Source organism: Dermochelys coriacea, chromosome 13 (assembly GCF_009764565.3).
Source record: "Dermochelys coriacea isolate rDerCor1 chromosome 13, rDerCor1.pri.v4, whole genome shotgun sequence".
In the NCBI taxonomy this organism is placed as follows: domain Eukaryota; kingdom Metazoa; phylum Chordata; order Testudines; family Dermochelyidae; genus Dermochelys; species Dermochelys coriacea.
The window spans coordinates 35,473,548-35,490,182 of NC_050080.1; the positions used below are offsets into that span (position 1 = coordinate 35,473,548).

Here is a 16,635-nt window from a genome sequence, read left to right on the forward strand (position 1 = left end):
AGTTGGGATTGTTCTACCCCAGGCCATATATTCCAATACAGACCAGGAGGTAATTGTATACAGACCCTTCCCCCAACCCCTTATATGGTTTCACAACCCAATTCATAGCATTCTCCTCCAAACCCTTTTACATCTGACCTCCCTCCACCCGGGCCATATAATCCCATATTGACCAGCACACCTTTGTGGACTCTTACAGAATAAAGCCATCTCACCCACTACAGACACATGCCAGGCCATATATCACAATCCAATCTGGTCCATGCGATCAGGCATAGCTTTTTAATGAGGAGAGTAATTAACCAGGGGAACAATGTCCCAGGAACCAGGTGGATTCGCCATCACTGACAATTTCTAAATCTTGCTCAGATGTTTCCCCAAAAGACCCGCTCCAGGAATTGTTTGGGACCGTTCTCTGGCCTGTGAGATACTAGGTCAGCCTAGAAGACACAATAGTCCCTTCTGGCCTTGGAATCTATGAAGCCCCCTGCCTGGGTCGATATAGTCCCATATGGACCACAGGGACTCCTAGCCCAGTTCAGATCACTGTATAGATAGTTCCAGTCTGGTTATTATAGCTCATCTAGACCAGGACTGGGTCAGTTTCGCTAATCCAGCCTATTTCAGGTTGGCCCATAAAGTCGCTACAGACCGTGCCCCCCCCCCACTGTCCCAACTATGGGCCCTTCTGCTTCTCCCCCCATGCAGATTATTTTCTTCCTCTCCCCCCAGATTTTCAGCTTGCCTCCTCTCACCTGGGTGCTCCGGACCAGGGGAGAGCATTACACTCACAGTGCATGCTGGGACAGTGTGTCCTGCCCCTCCTCCCCACCTATAAATTCTGAGGCTGGGCGTGACCCAGGTGTGGGTAGGACACCACGTACCATTGGGGAGGGTGGCTTCCCAGTGGGACAAGGGCCCCTGGGGTCAAGCTCCCGGCCCCTGAGGAAACAGGGATTGTCTTGCAAAAGGGTACAAATGCTTTATTTCAAAACAGAAGCATCTGCCCACCTGCACCCAGCCCCAGCTTCCTCTCCTTCCCACCTGCAGCCCACAACCCATCCTCATCCTCGTCCTGGTGGTAGCTGGGCCCTGAATTCCAGAGCTGGGAGCTGGCGAAGATCCCAGCGGCCAGCCCCTATCTGGTGGTGGTGGCGGAGCTAGCGCCTGGCTCCCAGCACGGTCTGGCTGTAAGAGCGCCCAGCGATGGAGGGGGCAGTTCCCCGGCTAATTGCTCTTGAGGTACAAACGCGGCCCATGAGCTTCCCAGCCGATTTCGTCTCGCTGCTGCTACTTCAGCTGGGCCTCATGGCTGGGCAAAGGGGCCGTGCTGAGCGCTCTCCCTGCCAGGCTGGTGCCAGCCTTCTGCCTGCCCTGCCTCATTGAGGGCCTTTTGGGGGCGCTGTGCCCGGCACAGGCTGAGGAGAGCACAGCATCCAAGCATAGCTCTATGGCCAGGGCAGGGCTATATAGTCCCCGTGGCAGTGGACACAGGGCTCTCTGTCTCCAAGACCCCCCAGCAGGCAGCATCCCCAGTGGCCGGTGGGCAGCACCCTTTGGCCCGGGCGTGGGTGCGCTGGTGCACCACCATGTTGGAGCGGCGGTGGAAGCGTCGGCCGCACTGCGGGCAGGCAAAGGGGCGCTCGGCTGTATGGGTGCGCTGGTGACGGATAAGATTGGAGCTGCGGTGGAAGCGTCGGCCGCATTCAGCGCAGGCATAGGGCTGCTCACCGGTGTGGGTGCGCTGGTGCACGGTAAGGGCCGAGCTCTGGGCAAAGGCCTTGGGACAGTCAGGGCAGCGGTAGGGGCGCTCGCCGGTGTGGCTGCGCCGGTGGGTGGCCAGGTGGGAGCTCTGGGCGAAGGCCTTGGGGCAGTCGGGACAGCAGTAGGGCCGCTCGCCAGTGTGTGTGCGGCCATGCACCACCAGGTCAGAGCGCTGGGCGAAGCTGCGCCCGCAGTCTCCGCAGCGGTAGGGTGACTCCTCCAGGTGGGCCCGCTGGTGGCGCCGGTGCACTGTGCTGTGGGCGAAGGCCAGGCCGCAGATGCCGCAATGGTAAGGCCGCTCCCCGGTGTGGGAGCGCCAGTGGCGCAGCAGCTCCGAGCTGCCAGGAAAGCCCTTCCCACACTGGGCGCAGCGGTAAGGCCGATCGGGCTGGTGCGTGCGCCGGTGCTGCGTCAGGTTGGATCCGGTGCTGAAGCCCTTGCCGCAGTCGGCGCAGCGGTAGGGCCGCTCCCCGGTGTGGGTGCGGCCATGCACAGCCAGGTCGGCGCGCCGGGCGAAGGCCTTGGGGCAGGAGGGACAGGGGAAGGGGCGCTCACCGGTGTGGGCCCGCCGGTGCACTGCCAGGTTGGAGCGTTTGCCAAAGCGCCGGCCGCACTCGGGGCAGGGGTGGGGGCGCTCGCCCGTGTGCACCCGCCGGTGCTTGGCCAGGCCCGAGCTCTGGGCGAAGGCCCGGCCACACTCCTCGCAGGTGTAGGGGCGCTCACCCGAGTGCGAGCGCCGATGCACAATCAGCGTGGAGCTTTGCGAGAAGGCCTTGCCGCACACACTGCACCCGTACCGCCGGGGGCGCGCCGGGACAGCCTGTGCCCTGGCCTTCGTCTGCTTCCCATCCCCCACAGCCTGGCTCCCATGGTCCCCCTTACTTCGGCTGCCCAGATCTGAGAGCGTCCCCATGTCTCCATGTGCCTCTTCCCGCCACACATCCAGCCCCACGTCTCCACTAGCCTGGTGCCCGCCGTCCCCCTCCTGCTGGGGAGCACTGGCTCCACCCCGCCGCGGGCCACCCAGGGTCAACATCACAGGAGGGGTCCCCTGGGCCATCCTGCTCCACGTCCCAGCACCTGTGGGAGGAGAAACATCAGGGAGATGGACAGCACCCCAGGCCAGCCAGTCGCCACTTGGGGGTTGAGAGGGGCGGTGTAGAGTGGGCCATTTGGCAGCCCGGACTCCTGGGTTCTATCCCAGCTCTGGAAGGGAAGCAGAGGGGGAGTGTCTAGTGGTTTTGGTGGGGGGAACCCCAACTCCTGGCTTCCGAGCCTAGCGCTGGGGGTGGGGATTGGGGCTAGTAGCTTGGGGCGTTGTGGGGCTGGGTGCCCAGCCTCCCGGGTTCTGCGCCCAGCCTGGGGGAGGGGTCTAGTGGCTGGCGGGGGAGGGGGCCGGACTCCTGGGTTCCGAGCCCAGCCCGGGGTCCGGCGGGGGAGGGGGCCGGACTCCTGGGTTCCGAGCCCAGTCCGGGGTCCGGCGGGGGAGGGGGCCGGACTCCTGGGTTCCGAGCCCAGCCCGGGGTCCGGCGGGGGAGGGGGCCGGACTCCTGGGTTCCGAGCCCAGCCCGGGGTCCGGCGGGGGAGGGGGCCGGACTCCTGGGTTCCGAGCCCAGCAGCCGAAGCCGCCCCCGCGCCCACAGCGCTGGCCCGGCCCAGCTCTTACCGCAGGGGGCGCCGCGCTCCGCCCGGACACCGCTCAGAGCCCGTGTCCCCGGGCCGGACTACTACTCCCGGCATGCCCCGCGCGGGACTGCAGCTCCCGACATGCCCCGCGGGGCCTCCCCGCCCCTGCGCTGGGATGGTGTATGGCCTTGTACCCCCAGTCCTGCCAGTGCATCCCCAGCTCCCCGTGCACCCCCCATCCCCTACCCCCAGCTCTGCTCTGCACTCCAGCCTCTCAGTATCGCAGCCTTGCCAGTTCACCCCAGTTATCCCCAGAGCCTGCACCCCCAGCTCTGCTCCTGCATCCCAGCCCCTCTGTATCCCAGCCCTAGCAGGGCATCCAGCCCCTCTTCACCCCTAGCTCCCTCTGTGCATCCCCAGACCCTGTTCCCCCATTGCTCCCCATGCACCCCCAGACCTGCCCCTGGCTACACCCCAACCTACTTCACAGCTCAGCCCCTGTACCCCCAGCCACTCTGTATCCCAGCCCTGCAAGTGCACCCCAGCTCTTCTCATGGACCCCCACACCCCTGTATCCCCAGCTCAGCCACTGTACCCCAACACCCCCCCTTCCCGCACTCCCCAAAGTATATGGGGAAAAATCACCCTGTGAGTGGATCCTGGGGGGGGAGGGGCATTGGGGGCAGGGGGTGAGGAACAGGAGGAGAGGGATTTAGGGCTGCAGCGAGGAGGGGGAGCTATGGAGAGAGAGATTGATGGGGGGCAGGGGAGGGGAGAGAGGTTGGGATTGGAGGTGTTGGGGGGGGGGACACTGGGGAGAACAGGAGCAGGGGCAATTGTCAGCCCCACTTGCTCCCCGCTCCTGTGTGTGCGTCCAGATCTGAGGGGTCCAGCCCCTAGGTGGGACAGAGCCCCTCTCCCTGCCCCCCGACCTGTGTGTGCTGGGATTCAGGGGCCCCCTTCACCCCTTTCTGGTCCCTCCCCCAGTGGCCTTTTCCTCCCAGCCTGCCTGTTGAAGGGCCCTGAAGTCACTATGGTAGGCTGGGTTTTCCAGCAATTTACCATCCTCATCTCACCAACAACTGCTGCCACCTGCTAGCATGAGGCTGCCCACTGCCTGGACTGTGGCCACATAACCCCCGTTGCGATGGCCTGCTCCAGAGGGCTGGAAGGAGGGTGGGGTGGGCAAGCTTTTGGTCGCTTCACCATGTTCCAGGACTCCTGGGGGCACGAGGGGGCTGGGAAAGGAGGGGAAGAGCTTTGTGCATCTCAGCCACCACGGGGTTAATGGCAGAGCACTACACTACCTGTGTTCATGGGGAGGCACAGAATGAGGACAGAGTTAAGGTGACACAGGCACCCTTAACGGTGCATTTCCTGCTTTGGCCAGGTTTCGTTTGGCATGCTTCAGCATTCTGCAAAGGGACAACTTGCTACCAAGCAGCCTGAACTACGTGTAGATGCGGATTATGGAGAGCTGGATGTGTGTGCAGGGAGATGACGGCAGTGCAGGAAAGTTGCTACTCACACTTCTTCCCATTGTCCAACCCATTCCCCTCTGGGCTGTGATGAACAAAGGGTTAATGGCCAGTCTAGCCCACCCAGGGCATTCTGGGAGGAGTAGTCCACCAGCAGCAGGGATGCTGGGAGTGATAGTTCTTGGCGACTTTCCTATTAGGGTTAGGGTGTGTCTTTCCAGGACACCCCTCTTCACATTGCAGGTTGGGGTGGGATTCAGTCATGGGACGGGGCTGGAAGGGAGATGCCAACTCACCCAGCCCCCTACTCTAGCCACTGCACCTCACTCCCCTCCCTGAGCCAGGATAGAACCCAGGAGTCCTGGCTTCTTGCCCCCTGCTCTAACCACTAGACCTCACTCCGCTCCCAGAGCTGGGATAGAACCCAGGAGTCTTGGTGCCCAGCCTCAACTTCAATTGGATCCCAAAGCCTAGAGTGGATTTTGGGGATGAAGTGCAGAGGAGCCTGGGGGACAGGTTATGTAGCAGTGGGGCTGGGGAGCTGCCCATCCCTGGGGGCAGGGAGAATACTAGCCACTCAGGGCATCCCTGGGTCACTGAGCCACCTAATTCCCTCCCCACATAGGGATTGGCGCTGGGCAAGCCATGGGCGCAGGAGACTGGTGCCTCCTGCTAAACCAGCTTCGCCGAGACCAGAGCTGTGCCCCAGGCCGAATCCAGGACCCAAGGCGGTGCTGGGCCAGAGGAGTGCTGAGCCTGGGGACTGGGGCAGCTGGACTGAGACCCAATCTGCCTCCCCATGGGCGGAGCTGTAGGGGTCCCTGGAGGGAGGGGTCACTGGCTACCCAGCCAGATCTCTGCCTGTGGGGCTGGGGCAGGTGTCAGGTCCACTTCAGAGCAGCTTTCGAATCCCCATTGCCTGGAACCTTGGCGCATATCTTGGGGGCACTGAGTCTGGTGCATGAGCCCAACTGCGGCCATTTGCAGTGCAAAATGGTGCAGCCCCACCCCCCCAAACCAGCTTCTCTTACGTTCCCAAGTTTTTTCCCAGCATTGCTGGGCTGGGATTTGAGGAGGAAACTCGGGCATTGTTCCTGGCATGGTGGGGGCCATGGCACGGAGGTTGCAAGTTGAAACCTGCCCCTGGGTGGAGATCTGCCCAGGGCTCTTGGCAAATATTTATTCCGGGGAGATGTAAGCTGCACCCAGCGGGCAGTTCAGACGGGGCTCAAAGAGCTTTTGGGAAGCAATTGAAGTGCCCCAAGTGACCGCTGGCCGGGAGGGGGAGGTGAATTAGTGGGCAGAGCCCAGCCAGACCATCTCTTTCAATTCCCAACCTCGGGAATTTCCGTGTGGTGTTATGTGCAGCTGTTCCCCAGTTGCCCCACCCCAGAGCTAGCTGCATTTCAGCACGGGGTGAACCACCCTCACGCAGGAAGCCCAGGCAAGGGGACAGCGCAAGGGACTCAGGGTGGCTTGGTGGGCTGTGATCCTGCTCAGTGTAGCCCCTTTCCACACATGGCCTGCACTCTGCCCCTCCACTGTCTGAGACACGAGTAGCAGTGAGTTCCGCAGCCACACAGACTGATTTCCCCCTAACACCTACAGGCTCTCCTCTCCTGCATTAGATTAATACCACATGGATCTCTGACACTGGCTGATGGCTGATGGCCTATGGGGTATTGGGGTCCAGCTGCTGGGGTCCACACATAATACCAGGAGGGGGCAGTGCCAGAGCGCTGCCCCTGATCCCAGTGATACCATTGGCCCAAAATTCCCCCTCTGAGCCTGGCTGATAGCTCCCTCCTTGGGCCCTGCCTGCTGGGTGTGGAGGGCAGTGGTTATGACGAATGTAGCCCAGGAGAGAGGATGGGACACCTGCCCCTGAGATGCAGCTCTGGGGGGGGGCACCTGGGGAACAGCCACATATAACACTGCACAGGGATAGGATGACCTCCACCTCCCTCCCCCACCCCCCGAGGTTGTGAGCAATAAATCCGGCTCAGCTCTGGCACATAAATCCACCTGCAACTGTCCAGCTGACTTTCCCAGCTTCCTTCTCTGTCTCCTGCTCCAGCACGCATGCCTCCCCAGACACCCCCGGCATGCGTGGCTGGCCAGCTGCTGGTGCAAACCAGCATCATCCTATTGGCTGAAATGCTGCACTGGCCACCACCACCTGGGCACCTGGCCCCATTGCCTCCAATGGAGTGACCCCACTGCAGGCAGGGCGTGACTCCAGATTGAGGCCACGGGGCTGGGAGCAGAATCCAGCCCTGTCCCACTGCTGTTGGGAGTGACTCTGGCTTGACCCCGGAGGCCTGAGATAAGCATTCAGTCTTGGGCACAAGGAAATCTGGCTGGCATTTGTGAGTCGCTCTGCAGACAGATTTCAGCTACACCCTTTGGCCCATTGTCCAAGTTTGTTCTGGATGTGCCCAGCCCGGCGGGTGATCCCTCCACTTGGCTTCCCAGAGCCCCTGGCCTCTCCAGCTCCACCTCCACCTCCACCTCCGATGTGTGGCTTCTCCTGGGGCCGGATCCGGGGCCGGGGCCGGGGCCAAGGCCTCCCTGCCCTACCCATGAACATGAAACTCACCAGCACTGGGGAGGAATGGAAAGTGAAACCCAGGTGGGGGAACCTTCACTCCCCAGCCGGGCACCCAGGGAAGTTTCAATCTGTCCTGGCAGCTCCTCTGCCCAGCCGGGGAGGTGTGCGAGCCCACAGAGAGGTCCGTGTGGGCAGAGGCTGGTGCAGCAGGTACGTGGGAGCGCCCGGGGTGGAGCGGGATTGGTACCCATGGAGCAGTGGAACATCCGTCAGGGGCTGCTGGCACAGCCAGGGGCTAGGCACAGCGCTGGGGTTGGCACTGGCCACCCATTTCAGGCCCAGGGCAGAGGCGGCACTGGCTGGCCAGCACCCTGTGGAGGGGACATCTCTCCTTGTGCTCCCAGCCCCGCCACCCCCGCTCTAACCACTAGACCCCACTCCCCTCCCACACCCAGGGACAGAACCCAGGAGTCCTGGCTCCCAACTCCCCCCGCTCTAACAACTAGACCCACTACACTCCCAGAGACAAGGATAGAACCCAGGAGTCCTGGATTGCAGCTCCCCTGCTTGAACCACTAGACCCCCACTCCTCTTCCCGAGCCCAGAATAGACCCCAGGTGTCCAGGCTGCTGGTGCCTGCTCTAACCACCACCTGGCACTGTCTCTAGCAGAGCTCCGAGACCAGGCGTGGGCCGTGAGCTGTTCCTGGCCCCTCTCCGCTGCTGCGGGCAGCGCTGTCAACCTGCCAGGCGCTCCGAGCCACAATGGGACCCGTCTTGGCCATCTGGGAACAACTCTCAAGCAAGCTTGGTGCACCGGTGGCCCTCGGCGGCAGAGCTGGGAGGTGCCTCCAGCCCCCCACCAGCGACACCAAGGCAGGGGAGAGGGCCAAGCTCTGCCCTGAGGGGCCTGTGGCGAGGACGGAGCCGACCCCCCACCGGGACCCACAGGGAGCTCCTCTGGGAGACGGATGCACAGAGACCTTGTTCATCACACTGCCAGAGATGGACCTGTGGGAGCAGCTTTCGGGGGTCCTGGCATCCTCCCTCTGGCAGGTGATGGCCAGAGGGCACTGCCAGGGGGATGCCGGCATCCTGGCCCTCTCTGGTCCCCAGGAGGCAGTGCTGGCCGCCAAGGTGGCCATCAGTGAGCTGCTGATCCTGATGGGCAGGGCAGTGCCCTCGGTGGGCTGGTTCTTCCAGCCATGCCCAGGGCTCAGCCTGTTCCTCGCGGAGGGAGACGGCACCAGGCTCCGGGTGGGTGCTGTGGTGAGGCTTGGTGGCAAGTCCAGCCCAGACGGCGGGGCCAGTGTGGTGACCCGGAGGGTGCTGAGCCAGCAAGGGGCTCCTCACACCTGCCTGGAGGTCTGCTCCCCGCCGGGGGCCGTAGGACTGGCAGCCGGGGTTGTGCTGCTGACCCTGGAGGCCATGGCCCGGGCGCAAGTCGCCTCCAGACTCGGAAGGTGTGTGGCTGGTGGAGGCTGTGGCTGAGGCCATTGACACCTTTGCCCAGGGCCGCTCCGCCGCCTCCCTGAGCAGTGTTTCCATGGTGGCTGCTGACGGGGCCCTGGTGGCCATCTTCCATGGGGCATGTGCCAAGCGGTGGCCGCTTGGCAAGAGCCGGCAGGAGCTGCTGGGAATGTCCTCCGGGCCCAGGAGAGAGTCAGCGCCCAGGTGGTCAGCGGATCCCTCGCTAGCCAGAAGGTCAGTGCCTTGGTTAGAGCGGGGGCTGGGAGCCAGGACTCCTGGGTTCTACCACGGCACTGGGAGGGGAATGGAGTCTAGTGGTTAGAGTAGGGAAGCTGGGAGCCAGGACTCCTGGGTTCTATCCCTAGCACCTTCTCTCCCAGCTGCTCTGTAGGAAGACAGTTTCTCGGGCTCATCTTGTTTGGAGCCCCCCGGGGCTGTTGTCCCCAGGCCCAGAGGGGGGAGCAACGAGCCCCCAAGGAGGTGGTCCGAGCGTCTGTTCATGATCCTTGGCTCTGTGTTGGGTACAGACAGATGTGGTGGTGCTGCCGGTGGTGCTGGAGACGGATGGGCTGGAGTGGTGCCCTCAGGAGGTCCAGGCCCTGGCCGAGAGGGCGCTGGGAGCTGCAGGCCACAGTGGGGAGCTCCAGCCGGGGAAGGTGCTGACAGTGCCGGGCACGGCCCTCCCGGATCTGCACTGCAAAGTGCTGTACCTTGTGCAGCTGGATGGCGAGGCACTGCAGCAGCTTGGGGCACCTGAGGTAAAAGGGGGGGGGTACCCCATACCCCACGGATCTCTGCTGCAGCCCCTAGATCTCCCCTCTCCCTCTGCTACCCAGCCCCAGTAGATGCCTGGGACAGGATGTACCAAGGAGTTTAGGTGCCTAGACAGGCCTTAGCACATCTAAAGAGCCGATGAGACGCCACTCTGTCTTTAGGCTCCTAAACCCCTTGGTACAACGGGCCTTGACGAATATCACTCACTAGAGCAAAAAGAACAGGAGTACTTGTGGCACCTTAGAGACTAACAAATTTATTAGAGCATAAGCTTTCGTGGACTACAGCTCACTTCATCGGATGCATAGAATGGAACATATAGTAACCAAACAGCATCCTGGAGAAACTGACGTTTTTCAGTTTTCATAGAAAAGCCCATAAACTGTAAAGTTGTGGCAAACATTTTCCGTCCACCATATCTGGTTTGTTAGGGAAATTCAGAATCTTTTCTCTAAGTCCTAGGAAAATCAGAAAGTCTTTCTTCCCCCAAAATGGATTTCCCCCCCCCCAAACTGAAAATTTTGACCAAATCCTGAACACAAGAACATAAGAACAGCCATAATGGGTCAGATCAAAGGTTCATCCAGCCCAGTATCCTGTCTTCTGACAGTGGCCAGTGCCAGGTGCCCCAGAGGGAATGAACAGAACAGGCAATCATGATGTGATCCATCCCCAGTCGCCCATTCCCAGCTTCTGGCAAACAGAGGCTAGGGACGCTGTCCCTGCCCATCCTGGCTAATAGCCACTGTTTTACCATTTTGTTTTAGCATCAGCAGGTTTTGTAAACTGAACGTTTGTGCTGAGCCCCCAGAGATGTCACTGAAAAGCAGCTGGTTTGCTGGAAGCAGTTTCTGAAAACTAATTTTTCCCTGCCAAAAATGAAACTTTTTACTGAAGCCGTTGCCATGGGCAGTTTCCAAAAAGCACAAATATGTCTTGAAAATCAAAAGAACTTGCCAGTGGGCTCCTGGTTTCCCTGGCATCCCTAGAGACTTCCAGGGGAGAAAAGCCCAGGAGTTCTTACAGGTTAACCAAGCCGGGGGAAAAAAGGTGTTAGGTCATCCTCAAAACTAAGATAGCCGAGAATCCTAAATACCTTGTGTTTCTCAGGCTCTATCGCCGGCTAGGTGCCCATAACAGACAGACATCACCCATCTGTCTCCTCTCTCCTCAAGTTCCCACTTCCAGAACTGGGGGCCTTGGTGAAGGAATATCAGCTTACTTCTCTGATAGATAGATAGATAGATAGATAGATAGATAGATAGGAGAATCTTCCTACATATTCCCATAATATATCCCCCCGTTCTCGGTCCCCGCAGGTCATACGCCAGATGGTGCGAAACTGCCTCTGTTCTGTGTACGGCACATTCCTGGAGTCCGTATCCTTCCTGCTGCTGGGGGCTGGTCAGACCCTGCCGGCCATGCTGGAGGAAATCAGCTGCTTCCTGGAGCACCAGCCCAACACTTGGATGAAACTGGTGCAAATTATCTGCCCGCTGGGACTGCCAGCTCCTCGACTGGTAAACGGGGCAGGTCACCAGGCGGGTATGGGGAGGAGGTGCAGGGCATGACTCCTGGGTTCCATCTCTGGCTTTGGAGGGGGAGAGTGGGATCTAAGGGTTAGAGCTCGGGGGGGGAGGCAGGCTGGGAGTCAGGACTCCTGGATTCTATCCCCGGCTCTGGGAGGGGCATGGCTCATAAATAAACTGACCCCTTTCTTACCTTCCCTGGCAGGTGGCTGAAGATCCCAACACCCCAGCTGGTAAGCTGAGCGTGATACCGGTGACCCCTTGCCATTTCCTGTGTTCAGGGCCTGTGGCAGAGCGCCCCCTGGTGGAGGTGCCACGGTGGCTAGGTTTGAGGCTTGCACCCCAGGCTGTCTCTTCGCTTGGCTTCTCCAGCGCAGGCTCCCTGGTGCTTCTCAGAAATGGGGACCCCAGGAGCAGCGCCAACCCCCCAAGTCTCTCCAGCCATGGGACACTGTGGGTTACAGTCAGGGGCCCATGATAGTTGATGGGCCCACAACTCCAGTAAGACTTACAGCTATACCCACAGTAATATGCACAGCCCTGCCTCAGTTTCCCCACCACCTGGAAGCATTCTCTGGGCCGGAGGTCAGAGCCTGCCCTCCTGGGCTGGTCCTGGAGCTCCAATCCAATGGTTCCTTGTGCCTCGCCCCTGTCAGGCCCAGAAGCAACCCCTGCTGCTGGGGACCCCCACACTCGCAGCCCTCTTGGCCTCCCACCACCTTAGGTAGAAGGCAGGTGGGTGGGTGCCATACCCCAGCACCAGCTGCATGACTCAGGCAGCTGCGAGCCGTCAAAGGCAGCAGCTGCCAGCCTCTTGCTGGGGTTGCCGAAGGGAGGCATGTCCCCAGTTCCTCAAATCACCAGGGCCAGCCATATTGAAATGCTGCATCGCCACCACAGCCCTGACTGCTGGGGGGAGAGCGCCCCCTGCTGAAGTCCTGCTCCCTGCAGCACAGCGCCCCCTAATGTTGCCATGGGGCCAGCCCTGCCTGCCAGGGGAAAGTGCCCCCTGCTAGGTTCCACCCTGCTCCCGGCAACACAGCACCCCCTAGTGAAACAAGGGGGCCAGCACTGACTGCTGAGCCCCCGCCCCACTCCCTGTAGCACAGCACCCCTAGCGCTGCCCTGGAGCCAGCCCTGCAAGCTGGGGGAAGAGCTGAGCTCCCCAGTGCCATTTGAGGTATCTCAGAAGGACTCAAGGGTATCTAACCCCCCACCCATGAAGCTTGATTCCCACCCCCCATTGTACAATCCATGGCAGTTGGATGCCTGAACTGCCAGGCCCCTCCTGGCTCCCTGATGGGTCCCAGCCGTTCTCCTCTCTCCCAGCAGAGGCCTTGGGGTTCTGCTGGCCAGAGCACCCCCTCTTCCTCTGCTATGTGGATGAGAGCCCGGCTGTGTGGCGGGAGTTCAAGGGACACCTGGAGGAGGCCGGCTATGGATTCTGGGCCTGTCCACCATGGGGAATCCTGACCTTCCCGGCAGTGGCCAGCCCTGTGGAGCTGTATGGCTGGGAAGCAGTGTTTCGCTCGGTGCGCCAGCATTACGTGGTGTATCACGAGGGCCGGGAGGATCTGCTGGAGGCCCTGGCTGCCGAGCCGTCCCTGGTGAAGGAGTTTGGGTCCATCCGGGTCTATGACGGGGAGGACTTTGTTGGCTTGGTTGGGGAGATGGCGCCATTCCTCCAGCGCCTGACTGTGAGGGCCTTCCAGAGGCAGCTGGTGAGCCAGGAGTACCTGTCCGAGCCACTGCCCAGGTGGGTCATCGTCAAGGACATGGTGGAGAAGGAGCTTCCTGACCCCCATGTCAGCATGGAGCTTCGAAAGGGCACCCCAGCTATCATCACCTTCCAGGGACCCCGCCGGCAGGTGGCCAAGGCGGAGAGCCGGTGCCAGCAGCTGCTCAGGGCGTTCCAGGTCCTGTCGGTGCTGGTCTCGCCTCTACAGGCGCGCTTCATCCAGGAGCACCAGGAGGATGTCTTCACCCCCAGCTTCTTCCTGGACCGGGGCATTGCCGCCATCCTAGAGCTCCCTGCCGGTGACTCAGGGACTGAGCTGGCCTGGGACTTTCCTGCTGGGCCGGTGCCCTCTGAGGGCATCTCAGTGGCTGGGCTGGAGCAGGAGAAGCTGCAGCATGCAGCGGAGCTGCTGCGGACCTTGGTGGGCTGCCGGATGGTGCTGATCGAGGAGGCTGTGCACTGGGCCACGCAGGGTCAGGAGTGGGCCGAGCTGCTGGCCGGGCTGGGCGCCTGGCAGGACGTGGCCCTGCACTGTGCCGTGAGCCAGGAGCAGCTGGTGGTGGTGGGCTTTCAGCCCTACATGGCCCAGGCAGAGGCAGCCGTCCGGGAGTATTTGCAGAGTAACTCACTGGCTGAGGAGCAACTGGATGTCCCCTGGCCGGAGCTGGCAGAAGCCGGTGCAGAGCTGCTGCGCTTGATGGACTGGGAGCATCTCCAGGTCGCCATCCATCCAGCTGCACCCCAACCCTCGGGTGCTGTCCCTGAGGCTGCGGGGCCTCCTGCGCCACCTGCGGTTGGCCAGCAGGGCCATCAAGGCTGATCTGGACTCCCTGGTGCTGGGCACAGTGCCCATCAGGGGCCAGGCCTTGGGCGAGTACCTCTGTGGGGAGGGGGCGACCCTCCTGCAGGACCTGGCCCAGCAGCTCTGCTGCATGGTGAGCTGGCAAGGAGACCCCCCCTACAAACGGCCCATCCAGCGCCCGTGGGCAGGTGAGAGCTGTGGGGGGCAGCCTGAGGGCGGGCAGGCCGCCCAGGGTTGCTGGGTTTGTCAGAGTCAGAGATATGGGAGCTGGTGCTACAAGAACTGGGAAAGGGGCTGTCTGGGCTGAGAGGACAGGATGCCTGGGGTCCATTTCAGGTATGAGAGGGAAATGGGGTCTAGTGTGTGGAGCAGGGGGGCTGGGAGCTATGATTCCTGGGTTCTCTGCTGGCTCTGGGAGAGGAGTGGGAGTGGGGTCTAGTGGTTAGAGTGGGAGCTGGGGCGGTGTGTGGGTTCTATTCTCTGCTTTGCCCCTGACTTCCTGCCTCCCTCCCCCTCTTTGTGCCTCAGTTTCTGAGTCTGCGAACCTGGTGAGCGGCCATCCCGCCCGACCAAGTGTCTGTGTTCCCATGGCAAGGCAGGGCACCTGGGGATTGGGGCAGAGGTTTGGGGGAGCAGCACTGCCATGGGCTGCATGGAGGAGCCAGTGCCCACTGTGCCTGCTTCACCTGGCTCTGTCCTTCTCCGCAGGGCAGAGCTCTACAGGCTCCCGATGCCCCAAGGAAGCCCCAGAAGGTGCAGGCAGCTAAGAGCAACACAGGGACCTGGAGGGCTGGGTTGCACTCCCAGTCCATAGCCCCCTGCTAACCTAGCCCTGGGCTCCCTCCAGCTCTGCCAGTACCTCTCACTCCTGACCCACTGCCCCTGCTAACTGAGCCCCACTGGTGCTGACCCACTTATTCAGGACCCCTCTCTGCGTTCCCAGGGGCCCCCGAGGGGCTGGAGCTCCGCGTGGTGGGCCGAGAGCCTGATGTGGGCCGAGTGAAGGCAGCCGTGGCCAGCTTCATGGCCCAGTTCCACGACGAAAGCATCTGCAACGCGGAGCTGGTGGCCGTTGGCACCCAGGCCCTGCGGGAGCTCGGCCAGGCCTCGCTGTACCACTTACCCGTCAGCCTCCAGCGCCTGCCGGGCAATGTGCTGCGGGTGTGGGGCGCCTGGGAGGATGTGGCCAAGGCCGTGGCCACTGTCCACGCCAGGATCCAGGCTGCCCAGCGCCAGCGGGTGGAGGCCGAGGTGCTGTATGGGCTGGTCGAGTGGCAGCACCTGGCCCCGGCCGGCTGGTGTCCCTTCAATGTGGCCACCGACCAACGGCTGGAGACGGCGTATGCCAGCAGGGAGCGCCGGGCGGAGATCGAGTGGGACGGGCAGCGGGCGGAGATCGACCTGCTCAAGGCAATGGGCATTGCGCTGGGCACTGGGGCCCCCATCCGCCTCCGCCGGGAGATCTGCCTGTTGGGTGAGGAACCATCCCCCTTCCAAAGACACCTCCCCCACTGCCCCACTGCTGGACACTGCTGGAGGGGCACCGGTGTGGGACTGGCTGCCTTGGAGGCAGGGAATAGGCCATGGCGCCTTTCCCCTCCTGGGGCCACCAGTTCCCATCCAGCCCCAGGGCAGGGACTGGGCCTGGGGCAGCTCCCCACTGACAGACCCCATCTCTCATTGCAGACAGATGCCTTGCCCCGCACTGGGAGCCCATGGGCGAGAGCCTGGTGAGGCTGGTGGAGCTAGCAGAGGGCTCGGAGGAGTACCGGGAAGTGGCCGAGGGGTTTAAGCGGACGGCCCCGGGCTACTGCATCCTCCACATGAGTGTGAGGGGCTGGGGCTGAGAGACACCCCCTGTGGGTCCCAGAGCCCAGTCAGGGGGAGAGGGGAGTCTCTCCTAGCCCCAGCTAGGGCGGGGGAGTTCAGTGAGGGGGGGCTGCCCTGGCCCTGCCTCGTGGGGTGGGGGCAACGGGACAGAGATCTTTGGAGGGCTGTCTGCGGGGACAGAAAGGCCAGATGGCCACGGCCATTGGGGGGTGTCCTCTTACGGAGCTGCAGGAGATTGGGGACCTGGGACTGAAGCTTGGGCCAGGGCAGGATGGGAAGACTCCGAAAGGCTGGGTGCCCCCCCCATCCCACATGGCGGTGCCCTTGGCAGCTCCTGGCCATGCCCATGGTCCCTGCCCTGCCTTCTGCAGATCCAGAGGGTGCAGAACCGGGGCCTGTGGGTCTCCTACTGCTGGAAGCGCCGTTGGATGGAGGAGAAGAAACTGCCGGGCGAGCTCAATGAGTGTCTCCTCTACCGCGGCACACAGCCCGAGAACTGGCGCTCCATCCAGGAAATCGGCCTCAGGATCACCTGCCGCAAGGGTGGGGCTTGGCCCTCGGGGGACCCCCGGGCTGGGGGCACCAGGACTGTATGCTGTCCCCGCCCCCTGTGCCACCCAGATCTGTCCTGGGCCCAGATGGGAACTGAGGCCCCTAGAGGGCACAAGCCCCATGTCCCATTCCCTGTCCCCCTTAGCCAGCCAATCCCCGCCCTGGGGCTGGATGGGAGCCGGCGCCCCCTAGAGGGGAAAGGCCCCATGTTTCTGCTGCACTTGAGGGCTCTGTGTCCCATTCTTCACCCTCCAGCACCAGCCAGTCCCCTGCCCTGGAGCCGGTTTGGGGCCAGTGCCAGCCCTAGGAGCAGGGCCCTATCATAAATATAAAGAGAAGGGTAACCACCTTTCTGTATAAAGTGCTATAAAATCTCTCCTGGCGTGAGGCTAAATCCTTTCACCTGTAAAGGGTTAAGAAGCTCAGGTAATCTCGCTGGCACCTGACGCAAAATGACCAATGAGGGGACAAGATACTTTCAAATCTGGAGCGGGGGGGAGGGAAAGGCTTTTGTCTGTCTGT

General features: G+C 62.1%; 3 protein-coding genes across 7 annotated transcripts in view; 2 read left to right on the forward strand and 1 right to left on the reverse strand.

Annotated features, from left to right (window-relative positions):
• Positions 1 to 16,420, forward strand: part of TEP1 (telomerase associated protein 1) — a 43,631-nt gene extending 27,211 nt beyond the window's left edge. Inside the window, 2 exon segments of the mRNA XM_043496160.1 lie at positions 15,724 to 15,941; positions 16,369 to 16,420. Coding sequence (XP_043352095.1) covers positions 15,724 to 15,941; positions 16,369 to 16,420 — 270 coding nt within the window.
• Positions 969 to 3,551, reverse strand: LOC119841976 (zinc finger protein 664-like). Its single transcript, XM_038369832.2, has 2 exons — positions 3,431 to 3,551; positions 969 to 2,844 (listed from the first exon to the last, which is right to left on the reverse strand). The coding sequence occupies exon 2, from the start codon at positions 2,822 to 2,824 to the stop codon at positions 1,466 to 1,468; it is 1,359 nt and encodes a 452-aa protein (XP_038225760.1). The 5' UTR covers positions 2,825 to 2,844; positions 3,431 to 3,551; the 3' UTR covers positions 969 to 1,465.
• Positions 7,501 to 15,528, forward strand: LOC122456424. Of its 5 annotated transcripts, XM_043495719.1 has the most exons (7): positions 7,509 to 7,629; positions 8,088 to 8,555; positions 10,982 to 11,182; positions 11,397 to 11,424; positions 12,524 to 13,919; positions 14,440 to 14,843; positions 15,418 to 15,528. In XM_043495719.1, exons 2-5 carry the CDS (start codon positions 8,184 to 8,186, stop codon positions 13,747 to 13,749), a joined length of 1,827 nt encoding a protein of 608 aa, XP_043351654.1. In that variant the 5' UTR covers positions 7,509 to 7,629; positions 8,088 to 8,183; the 3' UTR covers positions 13,750 to 13,919; positions 14,440 to 14,843; positions 15,418 to 15,528. The 5 variants fall into 5 exon arrangements, with proteins under 5 accessions (XP_043351653.1, XP_043351654.1, XP_043351652.1 ...); XM_043495718.1 differs by having other exon boundaries at positions 7,501 to 7,629; positions 8,091 to 8,555; positions 12,524 to 14,843; XM_043495717.1 differs by having other exon boundaries at positions 12,524 to 14,843.
• Positions 16,421 to 16,635: the final 215 nt, after the last annotated feature.

Excerpts from the sequence above, each read along its gene's own strand:
- LOC119841976 (XM_038369832.2), bottom strand. The coding sequence starts at position 2,824 with ATGGCCCAGGGGACCCCTCCTGTGATGTTGACCCTGGGTGGCCCGCGG.
- LOC122456424 (XM_043495718.1), top strand. The coding sequence starts at position 8,184 with ATGGGACCCGTCTTGGCCATCTGGGAACAACTCTCAAGCAAGCTTGGT. Across the intron at positions 8,556-10,981 it reads AGGCAGTGCTGGCCGCCAAG|GTCATACGCCAGATGGTGCG; the intron begins GTGGCCATCAGT and ends CGGTCCCCGCAG. Across the intron at positions 11,183-11,396 it reads GACTGCCAGCTCCTCGACTG|GTGGCTGAAGATCCCAACAC; the intron begins GTAAACGGGGCA and ends CTTCCCTGGCAG.